We start from the raw sequence: 19,149 nt of genomic DNA, 5'->3' as shown, positions 1-19,149 counted from the left end.
ATTATTGCCTTTATTTTAAAGTGGGCGGAGCGGATAGTATTACCTAAATACCTAATAGCATTGAATAAAAAACACTATAAGAAGCCTAACCCCGTGGAAATAAAGCGCGACAGAGTTTGAACTGAGAATATAATGGGAACACTGTCAATAGAGTCGATTCTTGAACTGAGAAGAATGAGAATTTGCTTTCCTCCTATTTACCGCAAAGAGAGTTCGGTGGTCACAACCAATGCGGGTGCAAGGGGATTTGTGAGATTTGTCGCGCTTTCTTCCATAAGCGTTAGGCTTCTTATAGTGTTTTTATTCAATGCTAATAGGTATGATGATAACTCAATGGGGGGGGGGGGGGGGGGGGGGATATCCCCTTCATCCCCCCCCCCGTAAATACGCCACTGGGTAGGTATTCCAAAAACCCTCAAAAAATTGTCGATTCGGTTGATCAAGTACATTTCATACGTTGAAATTTTTTGCAAAGGACCTGCACATTATTTTTAAATCTTTTTTAAACAAAAATTGCCGTTAAACCACAGGAGGGAGTGCAGGCATCGATTTTAAGTCCGTAAAAGTGGCCTATTCGGGATTTCCGGTCGTTTAAATTCCGATGCGCAGTTAAGAAACGACCCTTGAGAAACACCATGGGATTTACTAATTACGTGAAAAAGGGCCACAGAAATTTGACTAGAGTAATGACATTAAGATTCATTCTAATTGTAAATGAGATCACAAAATCTCCAGATGCTTTTCTTATTGCGCAATTACAACATCTGCGTAATTACATAACTATACCTGATGAATGGAGGACAAAAACCAAGACTGATATGGTGACATAATATTCCATTCAGTTCTCAATAAAATGGTTTTGAAATACGTCGTATTCCTTTTCCTCTACACCCAACTTTCCCATGGGAAGCGAACCTATGGCTACTACCACCAGCACCAACGCACCCACCCCCAGCAGCTCCACTACATCGGCAAAGTCACCCACTACTACAGCGTTCACCATTACTTCATGCATCCGGAGGATGTGAGCAAAACCTTCGATCTACCCGGCGAAACCACGACCGACTGCGAGGCCAGCATCGACGAAATCCTCTGCATACCCAACTCCTACCTGATCTGTTTATCCAACGGTACCCTACTTTGCGTGAGCGACATACAGAACGTAGTCTCGTGCGGCTTCGAGGTGCCCCCGGGCATTGCCTTCAAAGAGGAGTGCGCGGAGAAATGCGATCCCACGGTCAGCAACACGGACATCTGTATGCCGTGCATCGCGAATATCACGTTGGTCATCAAGAAATTTGTGGGAAGCCACGTGATCGAGATGAGAAACGGGCTGTGCCTCACCGTACTCGCAGAACCACACAGGCTATCGTCAACTGTACACGCCACCCTCTCCTACATTTACAGCCGAATAAAACATTACATGGATAAGGTGGGAGAAATGCTCCCCAATTATTAGATTAACGTATGTAACAAGCATCTTACAAAGTAAAGTTTCGTACAAAACTACTTCTTCTTTTTTTTGGACGGCTCGCCGGAGTCACCCGAACGTACCTTCTGCCATTGCAGGGGCCTACGGCGGTAAATGGGCCACGGCGGAATGGTAAGCTGGAATTGTAACTGAAGCGTGTGCGTCGCGCGACTGGTCAACTTACAATTGCCGCCAGCAGGAATCCGGCCGCTAGAATGTAGACTGTTTGGGAGAACTGCTGGATGATGTAGCCCCAGATGACGCCGACGGCACCGAAGAGCGTTATGATCACCCTGGAGTACTTCTCGGCCCTCGACTGGCCCTCAAAGTCCTAAGCAAGTGTGTTCAATGGGTGAATTGTGGCCCGAATTGCCCTTACCATGTGCGTGGGAATGGAGTTGATAAAATCCATGGTCTTTGTACAGCTTTGGGAGTGTTGTAGAATAATTTTAACCAATAAATTTACACGTCAGTATTTTCAAGCTAATCAGTAAGCTACCCAATAGCCACTAATGACTAATGGCGGGGCGGTGTCTCCGGTACATGCTTAGACCATATAGTACATGGACTGCTATTAGTCCTCGGTCACTGGCGGTCACGGATAAAGGGCACTGTAGTCGTGGGTATGTGAATCTCAGGGTAAACTAAGGTAGTATGAACACCACTTGGATCGCGTAAAGAGTAGCTTTTATGGTAACCGAGTAGTAAGGTAAGCTTTAAATACTTACTCTTGATTATCTTCTATACGTCCACAAATAAGAATAGGTTTGCTTTTTTTGGCATATCTAGGCATTTAATTAATTGACGTTTGTTACTTTATAGGTTGACAGCGCCAAATCGTGTCTCATCGGACAATTTCGGACAGACTCGATCCACCCTGAAACGCACATACCCAGGCGATGTCCTTGACCATATTTTAGTTACAATTAGCAGTCCATGTACTATATGATCTAAGGGTACATGGTATCTGGGTATCTCGTTTTTGTTTGGTCGTTGATTCCAGTCCGGTCGTCATTTTAGATTTGTAATGCCCCTAAACCCCTTTGAACTCTAAACAGGTTAAGAAAAACACTAGAAGATTGTCTGAAGCCTTTCGGAGCTCTTTAGCTGCTTCCCAGAGCAATCTACATAACATTTCATCGATCGGCCAAAGCTTTTATGCCGTTTTAGAGCTGTTCAGGCCGATGTCGGAACATGTGATCATTTTCTAGACCCTGTTGATTTTTCTAGGTGCCTTCCAGAACTCCATGTCGCATAATGTTTTGATTACATGGATCAGTGCTTGATTGAAAGTTCAAATTATATAGATTTGGCCATTCGTTTAAATTTGTGAAGATTATCGAATTGTTTGACGTTTGTATGGACTTTGTAAGATACAGGTAACAAGATGGGAAATGCTGTAACAAAACGAGTTACGACAACTAAGGCTGTGATTGTTCTTGAATCTCAACTGTAGGCTTGAATATCCCGCACTAGGGACAAGTTACAAGTCCCAGGGGCGAGAATCTGCTAAGAATTAAAAACCTTTTGATTTCGAATCTGTAATGTACAGTACACAGGGTGATTCCGGAAGAAATGGAAATAGCTCACAACATGTCTAGGAAGCAAAAATAAACCCTATTTTCACTTATTTCAGAGATATTTTGACCAGTACCTAGTAATTTATAAAATAAAAGAAAAGTGTGAGATGCCCCAACCTTAGCAACGTTCGGTGAATATGATTGTCGATACGAAGCACCCTATACATCATGTTAGTTGCACAAGCTGCCAACCGAAATCTGGTGGGATTACAGGAAAGGGAAAGAGAGCGAAGATGAAACGGATGGAATTTCTTGTAAGACACATGTGTTTACAATTTCAAACACCTGCAGCACAGCTTACTGATAGTAAGTAAGTAAGCTGTGCCTGCAGTCCACTTTTTTCTTAGAAATGCAGGGAATGGGCGATTTTCGGGTGGTTTTTAGGGGTATTAGCAGATCAAATTACCGCGTGGCTTGGGTTGGTCAAATAAATAGGATTTAACATGTGTGTTTATGGTCTTTGTCTTGTAACCGGCTGAAGTGTAAAGTACGGCTTGTCTTGAAATATTTTGTTATACCTTAATCATTAGCTGTGTGCTTTTGCTTTTTTATATCAGGTGAGGTATTTGCTTTATTCAATTAATCTATAAATGTGTGTAACTTGAATGCAGATTGTAACACTTTACTTCTGTACTTACTTACTGAATTTAATCACTTGTACCTTTAATGTGTAACCTTTGTTGGTATTGGCAATCATGTTTCATTGTGCTGTACATACTTGCATGTGTACATATTTAATTTGTGTATTGTGCTTTTTAGTCACTCTCGATTATTTCATTGCATTTCATTATATTTGCTTATGTGGGGCTGTGAGTAATCAAGAGGAAAGTGTGCTTGTTTAGAGGGGATCGAGCTATTCAAGTTTATACGGCCTTGGTGAACCTAACACTAACATTTTCACTCGTTCCGAACCCAACAACTTTAGCCCACGTCTACAGGCACTCCACTGGGCCTGGGTACTCCTCCCGCCCGGCGAGGTATATTTGACATCTCTTAGTTTTGTCCGATGTATGTGTTGTAATACCTGGGGAATGGCTCGATCCCATTTTGGTTACTCATAGCGTGTTTGTAGTAGTTACCCCGGTTTCGAGAGGGCTCAAAAGTGCTGTACATTGGATGTTGTTCATTATAGGACTACTCCGAATTAGGTTTTCCTAATTCGTAAGGTAAATGCCGGAGTAGTATAGAACCACTTAAGACCCTCTGCAGGGGCACCGTTTTGGTATTAGCTGCAATATAAACTTAATCAACTATTGCTTTTGGTGTTCCTTACCCATAAAACGCCCTCAATGCCTGCTGAGAACCCAGTTATTACACAACGTAGGTGTCCTACATGACGATCACGATCTTAGTGCACTCGGAGTGGCCCCAGAGTGACAGATTCTCGCGGGAAATGTAAGCGAGAATATTCAAATAGGCAGCCATGTTAGTTTGGCATTACCGCTACTACCGAATGTGGTCCAATATTCCAGTGTGACTTGAAGTTGGCGTTAGGCACCAAGATAGTAGGAGGCTAAGATCATCACATGTGCAATCTTTGTTCATGTTTCAGTGTCGGTAGGGCTGTATCTGTTCTGTACATATTTGTGTATTGTGCTTTTTAGTCACTCTCGATTATTTCATTATATTTGCTTATTTGGGATTGTGAGTAATCAAGAGGGAAATGTGCTTGTTTAGAGGGGATCGAGCTATTCAAGTTTATACGGGCCTTGGTGAACCTAACACTAATATTTTCACTCGTTCCGAACCCAACAACTTTAGCCCACGTCTACAGACACCCCACTGGGCCTGGGTATTCCTCCCGCCCGGCGAGGTATATTTAACAACCCTTAGTTTTGTCTGATGTATGTGTTGTAATACCTGGGGAATGGCTCGATTCCATTTTGGTTACTCATAGCGTGTTTGTAGGTCAGATCTTAATAACAGGAACTCGTCAGTTTTGAATCTAAGTGCGATGTGACTAGCGATTCGAGGATTTCCAAATATATCTTTGCTATCCAGTTCTCAACAATTCACATTGACTTTGGTTTTGACTACCAAAGATGAGTATCCATTGCCCTTTATCTCCAACTATTACGATGTACACCATTTCGTTAAGCAGACAAAAAGACTATTAAAGTAACATCTTTATTAACAATATAATACATATTTAGAAAAGCATGTAATAATTGCACCGTTTTAATTACTAATTACGTAATAAAATATATTAAAAACAATTATATACAACCGAGTGATTCGCTTATAAAACAATTTGTTAAACTACTTACCTGCATCAAATAAACTAATTAAGAAGCGGGATTTATTTATTCGTATAAAAATTCTACTACTATCGAAATCCTAATTGTCCCAGCTAAAACGGAAAGGGATAAGCGCGTTGGGGAGTACGAGAGAAATTTACGCTTACCAACGTTTGCTTTTGTTGTTCCCTCTGTAAGATGGCCTCGGTTTGGTGATCGTCAAATTTGCAGACGGCGGCGATGACGCGCGCGAGAACCAGCGCCTCCTTTCCGAGCATGTAATTGTACAGCACGTTGCGGAGGTACTCAGTTTCGGTGGAGTTGCTCAGGTCGGCGCAGTGGTTTAGTGTGACGAGCGTCTCGTCCAGCTTCCGGTTGAGCTTTTCGTTCTTGTTCTTCAACTTCTGCAGCTCGTTCTCGTAGAACTGTATCGACGTCCGGTTGGTCAGGTCCAGTGACTTGTACTGAATGAGCTTGTCGTTGAGATGGTTGATTTCCTGCTCGTGGAGTTTGCCGACGTCGTCCGAGTTTATCGGCGCTATCTTCAGCTCTTGGATTTCGTCGCGGAGCAGCTGACGTTCGTGCGCGATCTCCGTGAATTGGTTCTCCAAGTCTCTGAGTTGCACTTGAAGCTCCTTTTCGATCGCGTCTCTAGTTTCGGACTGCTGGCGCAGTTCGCCGTGGAGCTTCTCGTTCTCGGCCCTGATCGTCTCCAGCTCTTGCCTGTCGAAGTCGGATTTCTCCCACGTTGTCTTTTCAAGCGCGATGGTTTCGTATTTGAGCTTCATCTCGGCTAAGTCATGGATTAGGCTGTCGTTCTCTTCCACTGTTTGCTTGAAATCGTGCGCGAGCTCTGTGTTTTTACTCCTGAGCTCGGCGATCTCTTCGAGTGACCTGGTGTAGTTTGCGGAGGTCTCCGCGTGAGTCAGCAGTTTCTCGTTCAGAGCCACCTCCTCCTGTCTTAGCCTCATCACCTCGTCTTGTAGCTGCTGATTCCCATCGCGCAAACCCTCCTGTTTCTCCTGCACCGTGCGCAACTCCAGTTGGCACGACTGGAGCTGCCCGTTCACCTCGTCGTTGGTTTTACGCAAATGCGCCGCGTCTTCGTCCGATTTCTTCAGCTTACCCTCGAGCTCGACATTAACCCTCACAAGTTCGGAGTTCGCGCTCGCGAGAGAGTCACAGTTACTCTCGCTAACCTTTAGCTTCGCAATCTCCTGCTGCAGAGCGATCATGTGATCGTCCTGCAGTTTGGAGACTTGCGTTTCGTGCTCCTCGCGAAGCGTCGCCAGTCCGCGTGTCAGCTTCTCGTTCTGGTCCGACGCGAGCTTCCGCACTTCCTCGGCCAGATTCGCATTCTCGTCGACTTTCAATCTTAGCGCGTGCGACAGACCGTCTTTCTCCTGCGACAAAACCGCGACGCGCTCGTCGGACTTCAGCAGGCGATCGCGAAGATCGCCGTTTTCATTCGTCAAATCCCGCAGCTGCGCGCTCTTCTGCGACGACGCGACCTCGTACTCGTTCAACTTCTGCTTGTACTCGTCGATGTGCGACTGAATTTCCTCGTTCTTCTCTCGAAACTCGGACACTTCCCCTTTGAGACTCTGAATGTCTGCGTGAAACTTCGCCTTCTGTTCCTTAAGTTTCTTCCGAAGCGCCTGCGTCGTCTTACTCGCCTCTTCGTCTCGGTTGCATTGCTTCAGCTCCAGCGCGGCGTTCTGTTCCGTCAGATGGCGCACTTGGTCCTGAAAGTCGGCGACGCTCAAGATCGTCTTGGCAACCTCGCTTAGGACCGAATCGTTGAAGGTCACCTCAGGTGGATTTGTGGGCGAGGCCATCAAAGCGTTCAGTTGCTCGATTTCCTTCCGTAGAGGATGGTTTTCTAATTCTAATTCTAGCCGTAACCTTACCTGCTGTAACTTTTCCAATTCACTTTGGCAGCTGGAATTTGTAGCCTCCAGTTGGGAGATTTTGGAGTCATATTTTGAAAGTCGCTCCTGTAGGATTAAAAGGGCGGTTGAAGAAAACAACAGTGCTAGACTTACCTGCAAGTCGCTCGCCTCCGACGACAGTTTCAAATTTTCGCTTTGCAAATTTGCCACGTCAGCTTGCAATCGAGAGACCTCTCCGGTCAAATTTGGCACGTCGACCTCCAAGTCGTCCACTCGCTTTCTGGCAGTTTTCAACTCGCTCAGCGCGCCTGAATTTTCCTCAATTAATTCCAGATGATTCCTCTCTAACTCATTGTACCTCTCTTGAAGCGCTTGAAGTTTCCCTTCCAGCTCCCCCACTGAGCACGCCAAAGTTTTCACCTCACCCTCCGTCTCCAGCAGTTTCAGCTGGGTTTCTTGCGCCGTCTCGGTACCGGCAACCACCTGTCGCAGCTTCTCCTCAAAATCGCTTTGCAAGCTTCGCTCGCGTTCGCCCCTTTCAATCTCAAACTTCTCCCTAATTTTCGACTCGAGATCGAGTAGACTCCTCTTCGTGTCCTCTCGGACGGTCGCAAGCTCCTCGTCGAATTTGACCTGGCGTCGTCCCACCTCTTCCCCCAGCCTTAAAGCTTCTTCCCTCATCTTCGCCTCGCTGACCCTTAACGCATCATTTTCGATTTTGAGCCGTTCCAATTGAAGCATTCCGCTTTCGTAGTCCTGAGCCCTTTTCGCCTCATTCTCATTCATTTGCTCGCCTAATGCAGCCTGACTCGCTTTTAACCCATCATTCTCAATTTTCATCTGCTCCAACTCACTCTCGTAGTTCTGACATTTCACTTGCTCCTCGGTCCTCAATGAGTTCAGCTGCTCAAGCTGGAGCAAGTCGCCTTCGTACCCCTGACATTTCCGCGTCAACGAGTCGACTGTTTCGTTTAACTCCGCCCGTTGCCGTTCCGCCTCGTCGCGCTGCTGCTTCAGCTTCGCGTCGCTCTCCTTCAAGGCCTCGTTTTCGATTTTGAGCTGCTCCAATTTGAGCGACTCGCTCTCGTAGCTTTTGCATTTTTGAGTCAGCGCGTCGATCTTCTCGATTAGCTTCGCGTTTTGACTGTGCAAATTCTCCAACTTTGTACTTTTGCTCTTATTTTCGTAACTGTCTAAATCTACTTTGAGAACCTCGAGGTCGTGCTTCAAATTCTGTATTTCAAGGTCGCGATTTTGTATCTCGGTGTGTAGCTCCATCTTCGTCTGGGCGATGATCAGATTGTTCTCCCTCTCTCGCTCCTTAACTTCGTCCATTTCCACCGCCTTTCTCTTGGCCGTCTCCTCGAGCTCGGCGATTCTCTTCTTTAGGTCGCTTTCTTTGCTGTTAAACACGATCGTGTTCGCCTTCATCTCCTGCAAACGTGCGTTTAGCGTCTCGATCTCGTTCTGCGCCGTTTTCAGATCGTTCGCGAGCCCATCGTCGAGATTCACTAACGTCTCCGATTTCTCGCAGTTGGAGTTTTTGTCCTGTAAAAGGTTCACTTTTGTCTTCAATGTGTCTATAACGTATTGTTTTTCATCTAGTTCGAGTCTTAAGGCATTTTCTAAGTGCGCTTTGGCTTTTTGTTCCAACGAACATTGTTCCCTTAGTTCGGCAACTCGTCGTAAGGCCTTGTCCTGAGTTTCCACCAACACTTGCTGTAAAATGTAGTTTGCATAAGTTACTGTACCCTTTTTTGTTACACTTTTTGAACGTTTTTCGAAGCTTTTGGATTTTTTTCTAGTGAACTTAAAGGGGCGGGAGGGAGATTTTCAATTTTTAAATCGCTCCACAAATAAGGAAGTTATATATTGCGCATGCGCAGTAGAATTTTTTGCGCAGTTGTTCCAAAAACGTCAGAATTTTGTACTTTCTGTTATAAAGAATGGCAAATCAATCAAACAAATAGAGACTGTCTCTTTTAACATATTTGACATTGGTGAACAGAAGAGGACAGTAACTGATAATTAAGTGCAAAGGCATTTAAAAAACCAAAAATTAGTACTGTAGAAATGTATATCTTTAAATTTGTTACCACTTATATACTTACCTATAATTAAAAAATGTAAAAATCGTATTTGGCCATCATTTTTATGCAACCGAATCAAAATCTTGTCTATTCCTACTACAAAACTATTTTCAAAAATTCAAAAAATTGCACGATTACTGATTTCCAATTTTTGGCGTTCATTTTGTTAGTGATAAGGAGGTACTGTATTGCGCATGCGCAGTACAATTTTTGAGGTTCATTTTGCTTGCTTTACGGATCCCAATATTTGGGGATCCAGTGAAGCTGACTTCTCCAGTAGGCCTTGCAAACATGAAGAGTTGTGATAAAATTGTCTTTTTTAAGATTTCTAGGAATTTCCCTAAAATGGTCCCCGAGTTTGATAAACGATTTCCAAAGCTTTTTTGAGCTTCAGACACCCATCAGAAGTCCAACCTGGAAAGTGCATCCCGGAGTTTCCTCAAGTTCCAGAGCTGTGCTCTTCCTGGAAAGGACATTGACAGCTTTGAAAATGGTCTTGGGCGCTCCAAAAGGACCCTACACGATTTTAGAAAGCACCAAAACGGTTTTAGAAAGTTGTGGAAATGACAAGTGCAAGTGAAGACACCATATTGATGTGCCCCAAGGTACCATGTTGGGGCCATTACTATTCATAGGACTATACTTGCACTTCTAGTGGGTGATTAAAATGCCAGAACTTATGGTCTTAAATATACAAGGCGTGTTTCTGTGATCATACACCCTTCATAGTGAACAGGATTAAGCGGTAGAGTAAATCTATACCAGTTTTGTTTATCTTTACCTTAATTTTCCCATTTTCCTTCTCCAACTCTTTATAGTAATTCTTAATGTCCGCATAGCGACCCCTATACTTATGGTATCTCAACTGCGCCTTCTGAAACGCGGCGTGTATCTGCTCTTTGCTAAGGTGACCGAGTTGCGACGACGTCGAGACATTGTCCTCGATTTCGCTGGCCGAAACGTCCAAGTCCGACTGCAAACAAACGGAGGAGGGGGGAAATTGTCACGCAAACGCACCGACTACCGAATTACCTGCAGGTGATACAAGTTGGACGCGGACTCGTACCGTGGCAGGAACGAGATGTCGCTCGCTATCGACGAGCTCGAGTTCCTCCGGACCGGCGCGCCCTGCGGAGTCGAAAGCGAGACGCTCGTGAAGCCGGGCTCGGGCGTCGACGAGTCTAAAATACGGTCCCGGTTAGTTGACAGTGTTCCGCGGGTTTGTCGCGTTTTAGGTACCGTCTTCTCCGATTGAAAAGAAGCTTTCGTCGCTCGTTGCATTCTGTATTCGTTCGGTTACTGTCTGCGTTAGCTGTTGGATTTTGTGGGGCGAACTTTTAACCTCTTCGGCGATTTTATCCTTCAACTTCTTAAACATTTTCTTTTACAATTGTTTAAATAATTTATAAATAAATAAATAAATACTACATTTTAACCTTTCCTTGACGTGTCAATTTGGCATACTGGAATACCACTACATTCTTATTTCTATCGATTTTTATTATTAGCTTTAGCACTAAATAGACGTATGTCGGTGATCAACTCGTTTGTTAACGTTACGAGTTGGCTGCGTTCCATGATCAGGGAGGATGAAGGTTGGACGCATTCAGTAAAATATGTTTTCATGCAATCATCTAGATATCTCCCTGCTGTTTAACAATTTTTACGCCTCATTCGAGATTTCTTCACGCTTGCTTCGTTTTCGTCACGCTTCGTTGACATTTCTCTACGCTTTCGTCTACCTTTCTTCACACTTCCTTCGAGCTTTCTTCACGCCTCCTCTAAGCTTGCTGCTACTTTCCCATCGAGTCTTTTTCTTCGTGTCATTTTTATATCTGCTTTCTTTGATTTTTCCTTCAAACCTTGCTTACGCCTCTTTCTAGTTTTCTCGATCTCTTCTTCTTGCCTTTTTAACTTACCCATGCTATTTTCGAGATTCCATCACATCTCTCAGAGTTTCCCCACGCCTCCTTCTACTCTTCTTCAGGCCGCCCTCGACACTTAATTATTCACGCCTACTTTGGATCTTCTACGTGCCTCATTTCAGCTTTCTGCACGTCTCCTTCGAGACTTCTACACGCCTTTTTTTGAGATTTTTGCACACCTCCTTCGAGACCTCCTCCTCTCCTTTTATATTTCTTCACGCCTCTTTCAAGATTCTTGATTTGAACACCTACTTCGACACCTACTTCACGCCTATTTTTAAATTTCTCCTTCGAGCTGCCATCAAGCCTCCGTTAAGATTTCTTCACACCGCCTTGTAGATTTCTTTCCTGTTAAGATTTCCACACGTTTGCTTCACGCCCAATTTAAGCTTTCTTAGAGTCTCCTTAATGCCTCTTTTAAATCTTCACGATTCGTTCATAATTACTTCACGCCTCTTTCAGCTTTCTTCAGACCTCCGAGCATTTTTCATCTCTCCTTCGAAATTTTTGCACGCTTCCTTTAAAGTTTCCGCACACTACCGCCCCCTTCAATATTTCTTTACTCCTCCTTTGAGATCTTTTGCGCCTCTTTATAGAGATTTCTCCGCATTTCCTTGAGGCTTCTTCACAGTTCCTCCGCCAAGTCTAATTCGCGCGTCTTCCGAGATTTCTTCAGCCTTTTTCACGTCTTCTTTTTTTCACGCTTCTTTTGACTCTTTGTGTCTCCTTCGAGAGTTCTGCACGTCTCCTTTGATGCTTTTTGCCATTTCTGTCTGCTTGATCACCTTTTTCAAGCCTTCCTCACGCTTCTTTAGAACTTGATTTGGTGCCGGCGCATTCGTCAGACCAAATGGCATTTCACACAAACCAATCTCGCGGGGTTCCCCGTGAATATGAGCAACTTTGTGTTGCATCTGTTTTACATCACTCAGATATAAAGAACAATCGTCAACTACGTGAAAATTTACTAAAAATATTAAATGCATTGGAGTCCGGCAGTGAGGTTCGATGTTGTTCTATTTTGAAATTCCCAAATAAACGGTTTCCTCAATCGCAGAAATCGGATTGTCTAGTTTTGGCTGAGTCCGTAAAAAAGTAATATAGGCCAAACTTACAATTAATGGTAGCCGCCATTTTACCCTACACCTAAGTGTCGAAAATAGGACACCCTGTATATGTCCATCAACCGCACGTCTGCATTGAGTCTTTCATGTCTGCGTTTTCTTAAATCTTCATTTCTACCACAAACCTTTTTCACGCCTCTTTCGAGTCCTGATCACACCCGTTTCGATTAATCCAATTTTTCGTCGCGCTTTCTTCAACCCTTCTTTACGATTTCTTCGCGTCTCTTTTGAGTTTTATAAGCTCTTCGAGATTTATTCGCGCCGTCTAGATTTTTCCTTTTTCACGCCTACCTCGATATTTCCTTGTGCCTCCTCATTCTAACTTTTTGTTCACTTTCTTTGGCGTTCTTTTCGTATCCGTTGAGTCTTTTTCACGCACCCTTGATTATTGCTTCACGGCTTCTTTTAGATTTTTCCATGCTTCATTTAACAATCTTTAATTCGAGATTTCTTCATGTTTCCTTCGAGATTCCTTCACGCTTGCTTCAAGCTTTCTTCAAGTTCCCTTCGATATTCCCCGTTTTTCAATACTAGTTCGAAGCTTCATGCCACTTCTTAAGAGCCTTCTTTAAGTCTTCCTCGCCCTTCTTCCGTACCTTCTTTGCGTCCAATTCCTTCTGCACTTCTTTATGCTTCCTCTGCTTCCTTCGTGCCATCTTCACACCTTATTCGAAACCTCTCACGCTTTATACGAGTCTTTTTTTATCTCTCCTCCAAGCTTTGTACACATCTATTACCCAATCTTCTATATTTCATAGACACCAATGATGCTCCCCACGCATGTTTCAAGTTTTCGGCTTTTTCGCGTCTTCGTTTCTTCACGCTTCTCTTGTATCTTTGTGTCACCTTCGAGATCTTCACGTCTTCTTCGAAACTGTTTGCGGTCTTCTTTCTTCAAACCTTGATTACTCCCCTTTCGAGTTTTCTTGGTATCTCTTTCGACTCTTCTTCACGCCTTTCGACCTTTACTCACGTCCGCGTTGAGCCTTTTTCACGTCTCTTTCGAGTCTTCTCCACGGCTCCTGCTTTGGAGTCTTTCAAGATTTTTCACGTCTTTTTCTAGTTTGCGACTCTTTTTCAAGCATCCTTCCAGTTATGGTCGGGCCTTCTTAGAGATTTCTTTACTCCTCCTTTGAGATTATTTTACGCCTACTTTGACACGCTGTCCTCCAGCGCCCTCTTTAGGTTTGCTAGCCTTTTTTACGTCTTCGATAGAGTATTTTTCTTCGACATTTCTTCATGCCTCCTTCAATATTCAAGGTTTTTCTTCTGAGCCTTCTTCACATCTCTAGTGAGGCTTCGCACTTCGCCTACTTCGAGATCTCCCCACGCTGCTTTCAAGGCTGCTTCGACCCTTCTTTATATCTTCATGTTTTCTTCAAAGTTCTTCACTTTATGTCTGTTTCACGCCTTCGAGTCATTTCCACGCGACCCTCCAGGTGTAGAGATTTTTTACTCCTCCTTAGAGGAGTCTTCTTCACACTTCGAAGTTCTTTACGCCTCCTTCGACACTTCAGGTCTCCTTAGAGCCTTATTCACGCATCCTTAGGGTCTTGTATGTATACCTCCTTTTAGCCTTCTGCACCTCTTATGTCACAAATAAGCTCCTACATTGTGTAATCGGTTCTTTTATGTGTTGGGACGTGAGCCATAATCGGGAAGGGAATTAAATAAGTCACAATTGTTGTGCGTCCGAAGGGAATAAGAGAAATGAAATTTATTACGCACGGGGCTTGGTTCCGCGGAGCAAATTTAAACCGAAAAACCAGGGAAAAAAGAACCCGCAAGCAAAAAAAAACCTGGCATAACACACACAAATAAAACATCTCATTAATTAACACTCAGCCCACTATAAAATAAAGGCAATAAAAAAAATAATTAAAAAAAATCTCAAGGTGTACGATAAAAATGAGGTAGGTAATAGAATTATTAAATGCAGTTAAACACATTCATAAAAACAAAACACACGAGATTTCGTAAATGCAAGTGGAAAACATGATAAATCAATTTAGTACAGCAACACATTAAAACACAACTCCTAAAATGACAAATTGCATGTACATAAGAAAACATCGAAATGGTGGAGTTTTACTCCAGCCTCAGTTATCATAAATTAATTTAACACGCAAAGTACATGTGAGAATGCCAATAGCAAGTATTCCTGTTAAAGTCCATTATCAACATACCTATTTTAAATAGAAGAAATGTTAGTTATAGCATCCCTTAATTCTCGTATTGCTAATTTTTCCGTCCGGACAAGGCTTAATAACATCGCCCTATTTTGCTCCTGTTGGAGCTTCGGGCACAGCATTGACGTTCACTACGGCAGTCGGAAGAGTTATGGCCGAATTGTCGGCAGTTAAAGTACAACACATGATCCGGATAACATGGTCTTGTATACGGCAGGTATTCCACCCGACGGCTAGCCAAGATATGCTTGCACCGTATACAGAAGGTGGAGAAGTCGAGGAAGCAGGTGTTCAAGGAAGTTGATGGAAACTCCAAGACAGTCCGGAAGGTCGGAGAAAATTTCGAAGTAGATTAAAGTCCAAGAACAAAAAGCGACGAGTTTTTAATCATCATTTGGTCACACTTTTTAGCGCATTTTTTAATAATTAAAAAAGCTATTGTTTGCGTTTCGTCCGTCCGTCTGTCCGTTCGGATCCACTTCTGCCGTTTTGAACTACTTCTAGGGGAATGGTCCTAGAGTCCTGGAATTTTTTGCAGTAGGTAGCCTATACCTCGAAGGTGTGCCAGACGGCCATCAAATTTCGCTGCCTAAAAGGGGGGCCCCCCATGAATTATTTCCTGAGATGCTGTTTTTGAAAGTAAAACGTGCATAACTTTTGCATACGACAACCAATTGGTCTCAGATTTTGCATACGCATGCCTTTAGTGGTGACAAGTTAAACTTTAGAAAATGGGGGGGGGGGGGTTAAACACATGTCCTACCCTTCATGGTATTCTAATGAAAGGTCTCATCGAAATAAATTGATTTGTACAAACTATAACTTTCCCGTGCGACTCTTTTTCGAGATCAGTGAACGACGGGGCCTGGGGGGGGGGATTAATTTTCTCTCTCATTGTATTCTAAACGAAAGGAACCGTTTTCTACCAACTACTGCCCTTCTTTCCGTCCTCTTGTCAAAGTACGGGGAGGAGGAGGGGGGGAGTGGAACTAGTTTTATCCTTCATGGTACTCTAATGAAAGGTCTCAACGAAAGGAATTACTTTCTACCAACCATAGCCCTCCTCCTCGACCTCTTATCGTGATCGGGTATATTCCCTCATACCTCAAGAACGGATTGTCGGAAGAGAGTACTCACAAAGAGCGATTGAGAATATTATATCCATTGGTGATGTCAAAACAAAAGCTATTTCTGTTTAAAAAAATGCACTTTATCTGCACAAGAGTTGTGCACAATTTATACTTGTTTTAACTGGAAACAAGGTAGACAAGTACAATTTAGAAGCATTTGCATTCCACATAAAAACATGGAAAGTGAATGAGGCAGTTAGTGGGCTAATCTGGCCAAGGTTGCTAACGTTACCTATGAACCTTCAACACACATAAAACAAGTTCTCGCGCTAATACAAGTCGCTGTTTTATATGTGCATATTAACCTTGTGTAGCAGAAAAATTTACATCAGAAGTATAAAGGTCTATCCTTTAGTCGACTATATAATGTAATCTTTAAGAAAGATGTTAATTCGAATGTCGTTACCTATGGTGCTGCACAGATTTCATCTTCTGTTCGGATTTGCCGCTGCACTTAGCTTGCGTAAGTTTAACTTATGTGGCATTCTTCGGGAAAAACGCTTAATGTTTCAGCCAGCGAATTTAAGCGGTGCAGCCTATCGGATCCCAAGAGAGAAGAATGTTTGCGAGACGCCATTCAGCACGCCTTCCCACTGCTGAAGAATGGTAAGTACTGACCTAACGCGGTTTTACAAAATCATGACCTCATCTGCAGGTTTACCGGAATTTAATTTTCCTCCACTGGAACCGACCAGAATAGAAAGTATGACCATCGGGGAAGGTCATGGGAGCGTGGACATTCGGCAGACGTACAAAAACGTGGAGCTTCACGGAATGTCCGAGGTCAAAGTGAACAGCATTTCGTAAGTGCCACGATTCACGAAACCCTCTGAGTGTGTTTGCTTTAGACTAGAAGAAGCGGGTGACGTGGCAACGTTGTCACTTACTGGAATTTACGATAAGCTACGCATGGAGGCCGATTACGAAATCGATGGGAGAGTTTTACTATTGTCCGTTCACGGAAAGGGGCGATGCGTCATAAACCTTTGTACGTCACCGAAACGGCAAAGAGCAACTAAACGGTTATGTTATTCCCAGATAATGTCACCGCGAATCCGACAATAATAAGTAAACAGTACGAGAAGAACGGAACGACCTATTCCAGAATTGAGACGTTCAACGCTAGCACAAACCCGAAAAAGGTGGACTTCCATTTCGAAAACCTATTCGACGGAAATGAGATCTTGGGAAGGGAAGTCAACAACTTGATCAACGCCGAATGGGAGGTGGTCTTCGGCGATGTAAAACCGGCCCTAGACATCGCGCTTGGGGCCATTTTTAAGAGAATAGCAAATATTATTTACACCAAAGTGCCATTTTACGAACTATTTCCAAAGTGATCTTATCAACGTTCTTTGAGTGGAATCGGTTTCTTCAAACTGGAGTAATAAGGGTAGACAATCCATTAGATCTAAGTAAGACAAATAAAAATTGATGTTGTTTCCCTCCCATAAGTGTTTCGGTTACTACTCCCTGATTAGTTCCCACTTCCTTTTTCATCCTTCATCCTAACGATTTCCTCCTTTCGATCTCAGCTCGCCCGTATCCATTTCTCCTCTCTGTTCTTCTCAAATTCCTTTTGCGTTTATTTTCGTTGTCAAGCAATCTTTTACCAATCCACTTTCACTATCTCTCCGCCCTGCGCATCCTCCATCATTTTCCATACTGTTTCCCTTTCTACTCTGTTTTTTTGCATTTCCATCGATCGTTCCTCTCCATTTTCTGAATACCATTTATTTCCTCTCACATCCTCTTCTCTTCTATTTCTCTTTCTTTACTTTCATTCAATACAGTCGCATACCTATACAGTGCATTACTTTTATAGCTTAGTGCGTTGAAGCCAACAAAAGCACGAATTAATTGTTTTTAAACATTTTACAGGTTGCCGTTTTATTTATAATGATAATCAGTCCAATTCTGTAACTAACAAGTTTGCAATATTGCTAACTATAGCAAGATTGCTCACACAAAATTCTAGCAATATTATGAGCAATGATAACAAATTTGTCATTCTTTAACTACCAACTTGAGCAATATGGCTAATATTCCTACACTTCGTCAAATTGCTACGAACTAGTCAGAACTTAGTAACAGAGTGTTGTCACTGGGCGTAAAATTAAACGCATTACTGAACCTACTGAACTCTTACCACCTAATTTCACAACTGTTTAAACTTTTTAATTGTAAGGTTAGTTGTATTTTTGATTTAAGTTTAACCGATAGACGCGTTGGTGACTTTAAAAGTGATGTGCGACTTGTAATTTGTATTTGCTCGCCATGGAAAATACAGATACCAAACAGCGTGGTACTAGAACAACATGGAAGCAACATTCCCTAATTGTGGGCAATTTAGAAAACAAGTAAAAAAGTTTTCGCCCTAAGACGATTAACTTTAGCGCACCATGCATTGATCACATGATACTACAACTTTGTAGTATCATGCATTGATCAGTAGTTCCGAAAAGGTCACTGAACGGACATAATGCGGATGCGCAGTGTAATTGTTACTATTTTTCTTGGTTCAGGTGCCCAATACGATTATCTTTCCTGGAAGCATCTGTTGTTAAAATTTCTCTATAAATAAGAAATTTGGCAGTTGCGCAGTTTGCCCATGCCCACATCTGATGTTTACAATATGCGATATGCTTATCTTTACTAGAGACATCTATGTTTAAAATTTCAAAAAAATATCTCTATAAATAGGAAAGTTGACATTGCGCCGTTTAATCGTCAAGATTTTGTAGTTATACGCTACCGAATGCAAAAAGAATGAATTAAATATCTTGAACTGTAGGAGTAGTTAAGGCCTCGGACAGACGGACAGAGAAAGTGGCTTCAGTAGCGCACCCAACTTCTTTGGAAAATGCCCTAAAAATGCCATGTTAGTTCATGAAAGAACTGCTCCAAACGATATTAAAAACTAGATGAATTATGATAAGAATCGAATCTTCAACAGCGTTTAAAAATTCGTATTTAAACCAACCACCTGCCATATTGGAGCGGGTGAAATACACTTGCTAAGACTTAACAACAGCACTTTACCTATTGCTAGGGTCAAGCAATTGAATTGTTAAAATTTTAGGCAACATTGCTAAGTTTGTCAGTATAGAATACCACTTTTAACAAATATTGCTCATCTAGCAATTACCTTCACTATTAGCAAGTTGCTAAGATTATTTTAAGTTACAGAATTGGACTGAATGTCATAATAATCATAACAACACCTCGTATAAACCAATTAGGTGCACAGCTTTGATTAATAAATTTTGTTTTTAAACGTAACCAGCCACTCCAAATATAGCGAAACGAAACGTTTTACACCTTGGACCTCAACGCTTTCGTGGTAATAATTTACTTAAATGCCTGAAAGCTTTCAAGAGCCTCTAAGTATCTTCAAAAACCTTTCTAGAGCCATTTAATGTGATGATGAATGTGCGACAAGACTTAAGGCTTTTCAAGAGTCACCACCAGAGGTTTTCTGGAGACTTCTTAAAACATTACAAGGTTTTAA

General features: G+C 42.7%; 3 protein-coding genes across 3 annotated transcripts; 1 reads left to right on the top strand and 2 right to left on the bottom strand.

Annotated features, from left to right (window-relative positions):
- Positions 1-1,424: 1,424 nt before the first annotated feature.
- Positions 1,425-2,009, bottom strand: LOC116178543 (signal peptidase complex subunit 1). Its single transcript, XM_031498063.1, has 3 exons — positions 1,851-2,009; positions 1,656-1,802; positions 1,425-1,608 (listed from the first exon to the last, which is right to left on the bottom strand). The coding sequence occupies exons 1-3, from the start codon at positions 1,881-1,883 to the stop codon at positions 1,507-1,509; spliced, it is 282 nt and encodes a 93-aa protein (XP_031353923.1). The 5' UTR covers positions 1,884-2,009; the 3' UTR covers positions 1,425-1,506.
- Positions 2,010-5,159: 3,150 nt separating this feature from the next.
- On the bottom strand, positions 5,160-10,790 carry LOC116178054 (golgin subfamily A member 4-like). Its single transcript, XM_031497334.1, has 6 exons — positions 10,510-10,790; positions 10,303-10,451; positions 10,052-10,243; positions 7,334-8,899; positions 5,456-7,285; positions 5,160-5,401 (listed from the first exon to the last, which is right to left on the bottom strand). The coding sequence occupies exons 1-6, from the start codon at positions 10,646-10,648 to the stop codon at positions 5,378-5,380; spliced, it is 3,900 nt and encodes a 1,299-aa protein (XP_031353194.1). The 5' UTR covers positions 10,649-10,790; the 3' UTR covers positions 5,160-5,377.
- Positions 10,791-15,941: 5,151 nt separating this feature from the next.
- LOC116178665 (circadian clock-controlled protein-like) lies at positions 15,942-17,087 on the top strand. Its single transcript, XM_031498233.1, has 5 exons — positions 15,942-16,101; positions 16,152-16,244; positions 16,294-16,441; positions 16,487-16,626; positions 16,677-17,087. Exons 1-5 carry the CDS (start codon positions 16,023-16,025, stop codon positions 16,976-16,978), a joined length of 762 nt encoding a protein of 253 aa, XP_031354093.1. The 5' UTR covers positions 15,942-16,022; the 3' UTR covers positions 16,979-17,087.
- Positions 17,088-19,149: the final 2,062 nt, after the last annotated feature.

This window comes from Photinus pyralis, unplaced genomic scaffold, assembly GCF_008802855.1.
Source record: "Photinus pyralis isolate 1611_PpyrPB1 unplaced genomic scaffold, Ppyr1.3 Ppyr1.4_LG8, whole genome shotgun sequence".
NCBI classification, from domain to species: domain Eukaryota; kingdom Metazoa; phylum Arthropoda; class Insecta; order Coleoptera; family Lampyridae; genus Photinus; species Photinus pyralis.
This window is presented reverse-complemented; position numbering and strand designations above follow the sequence as displayed.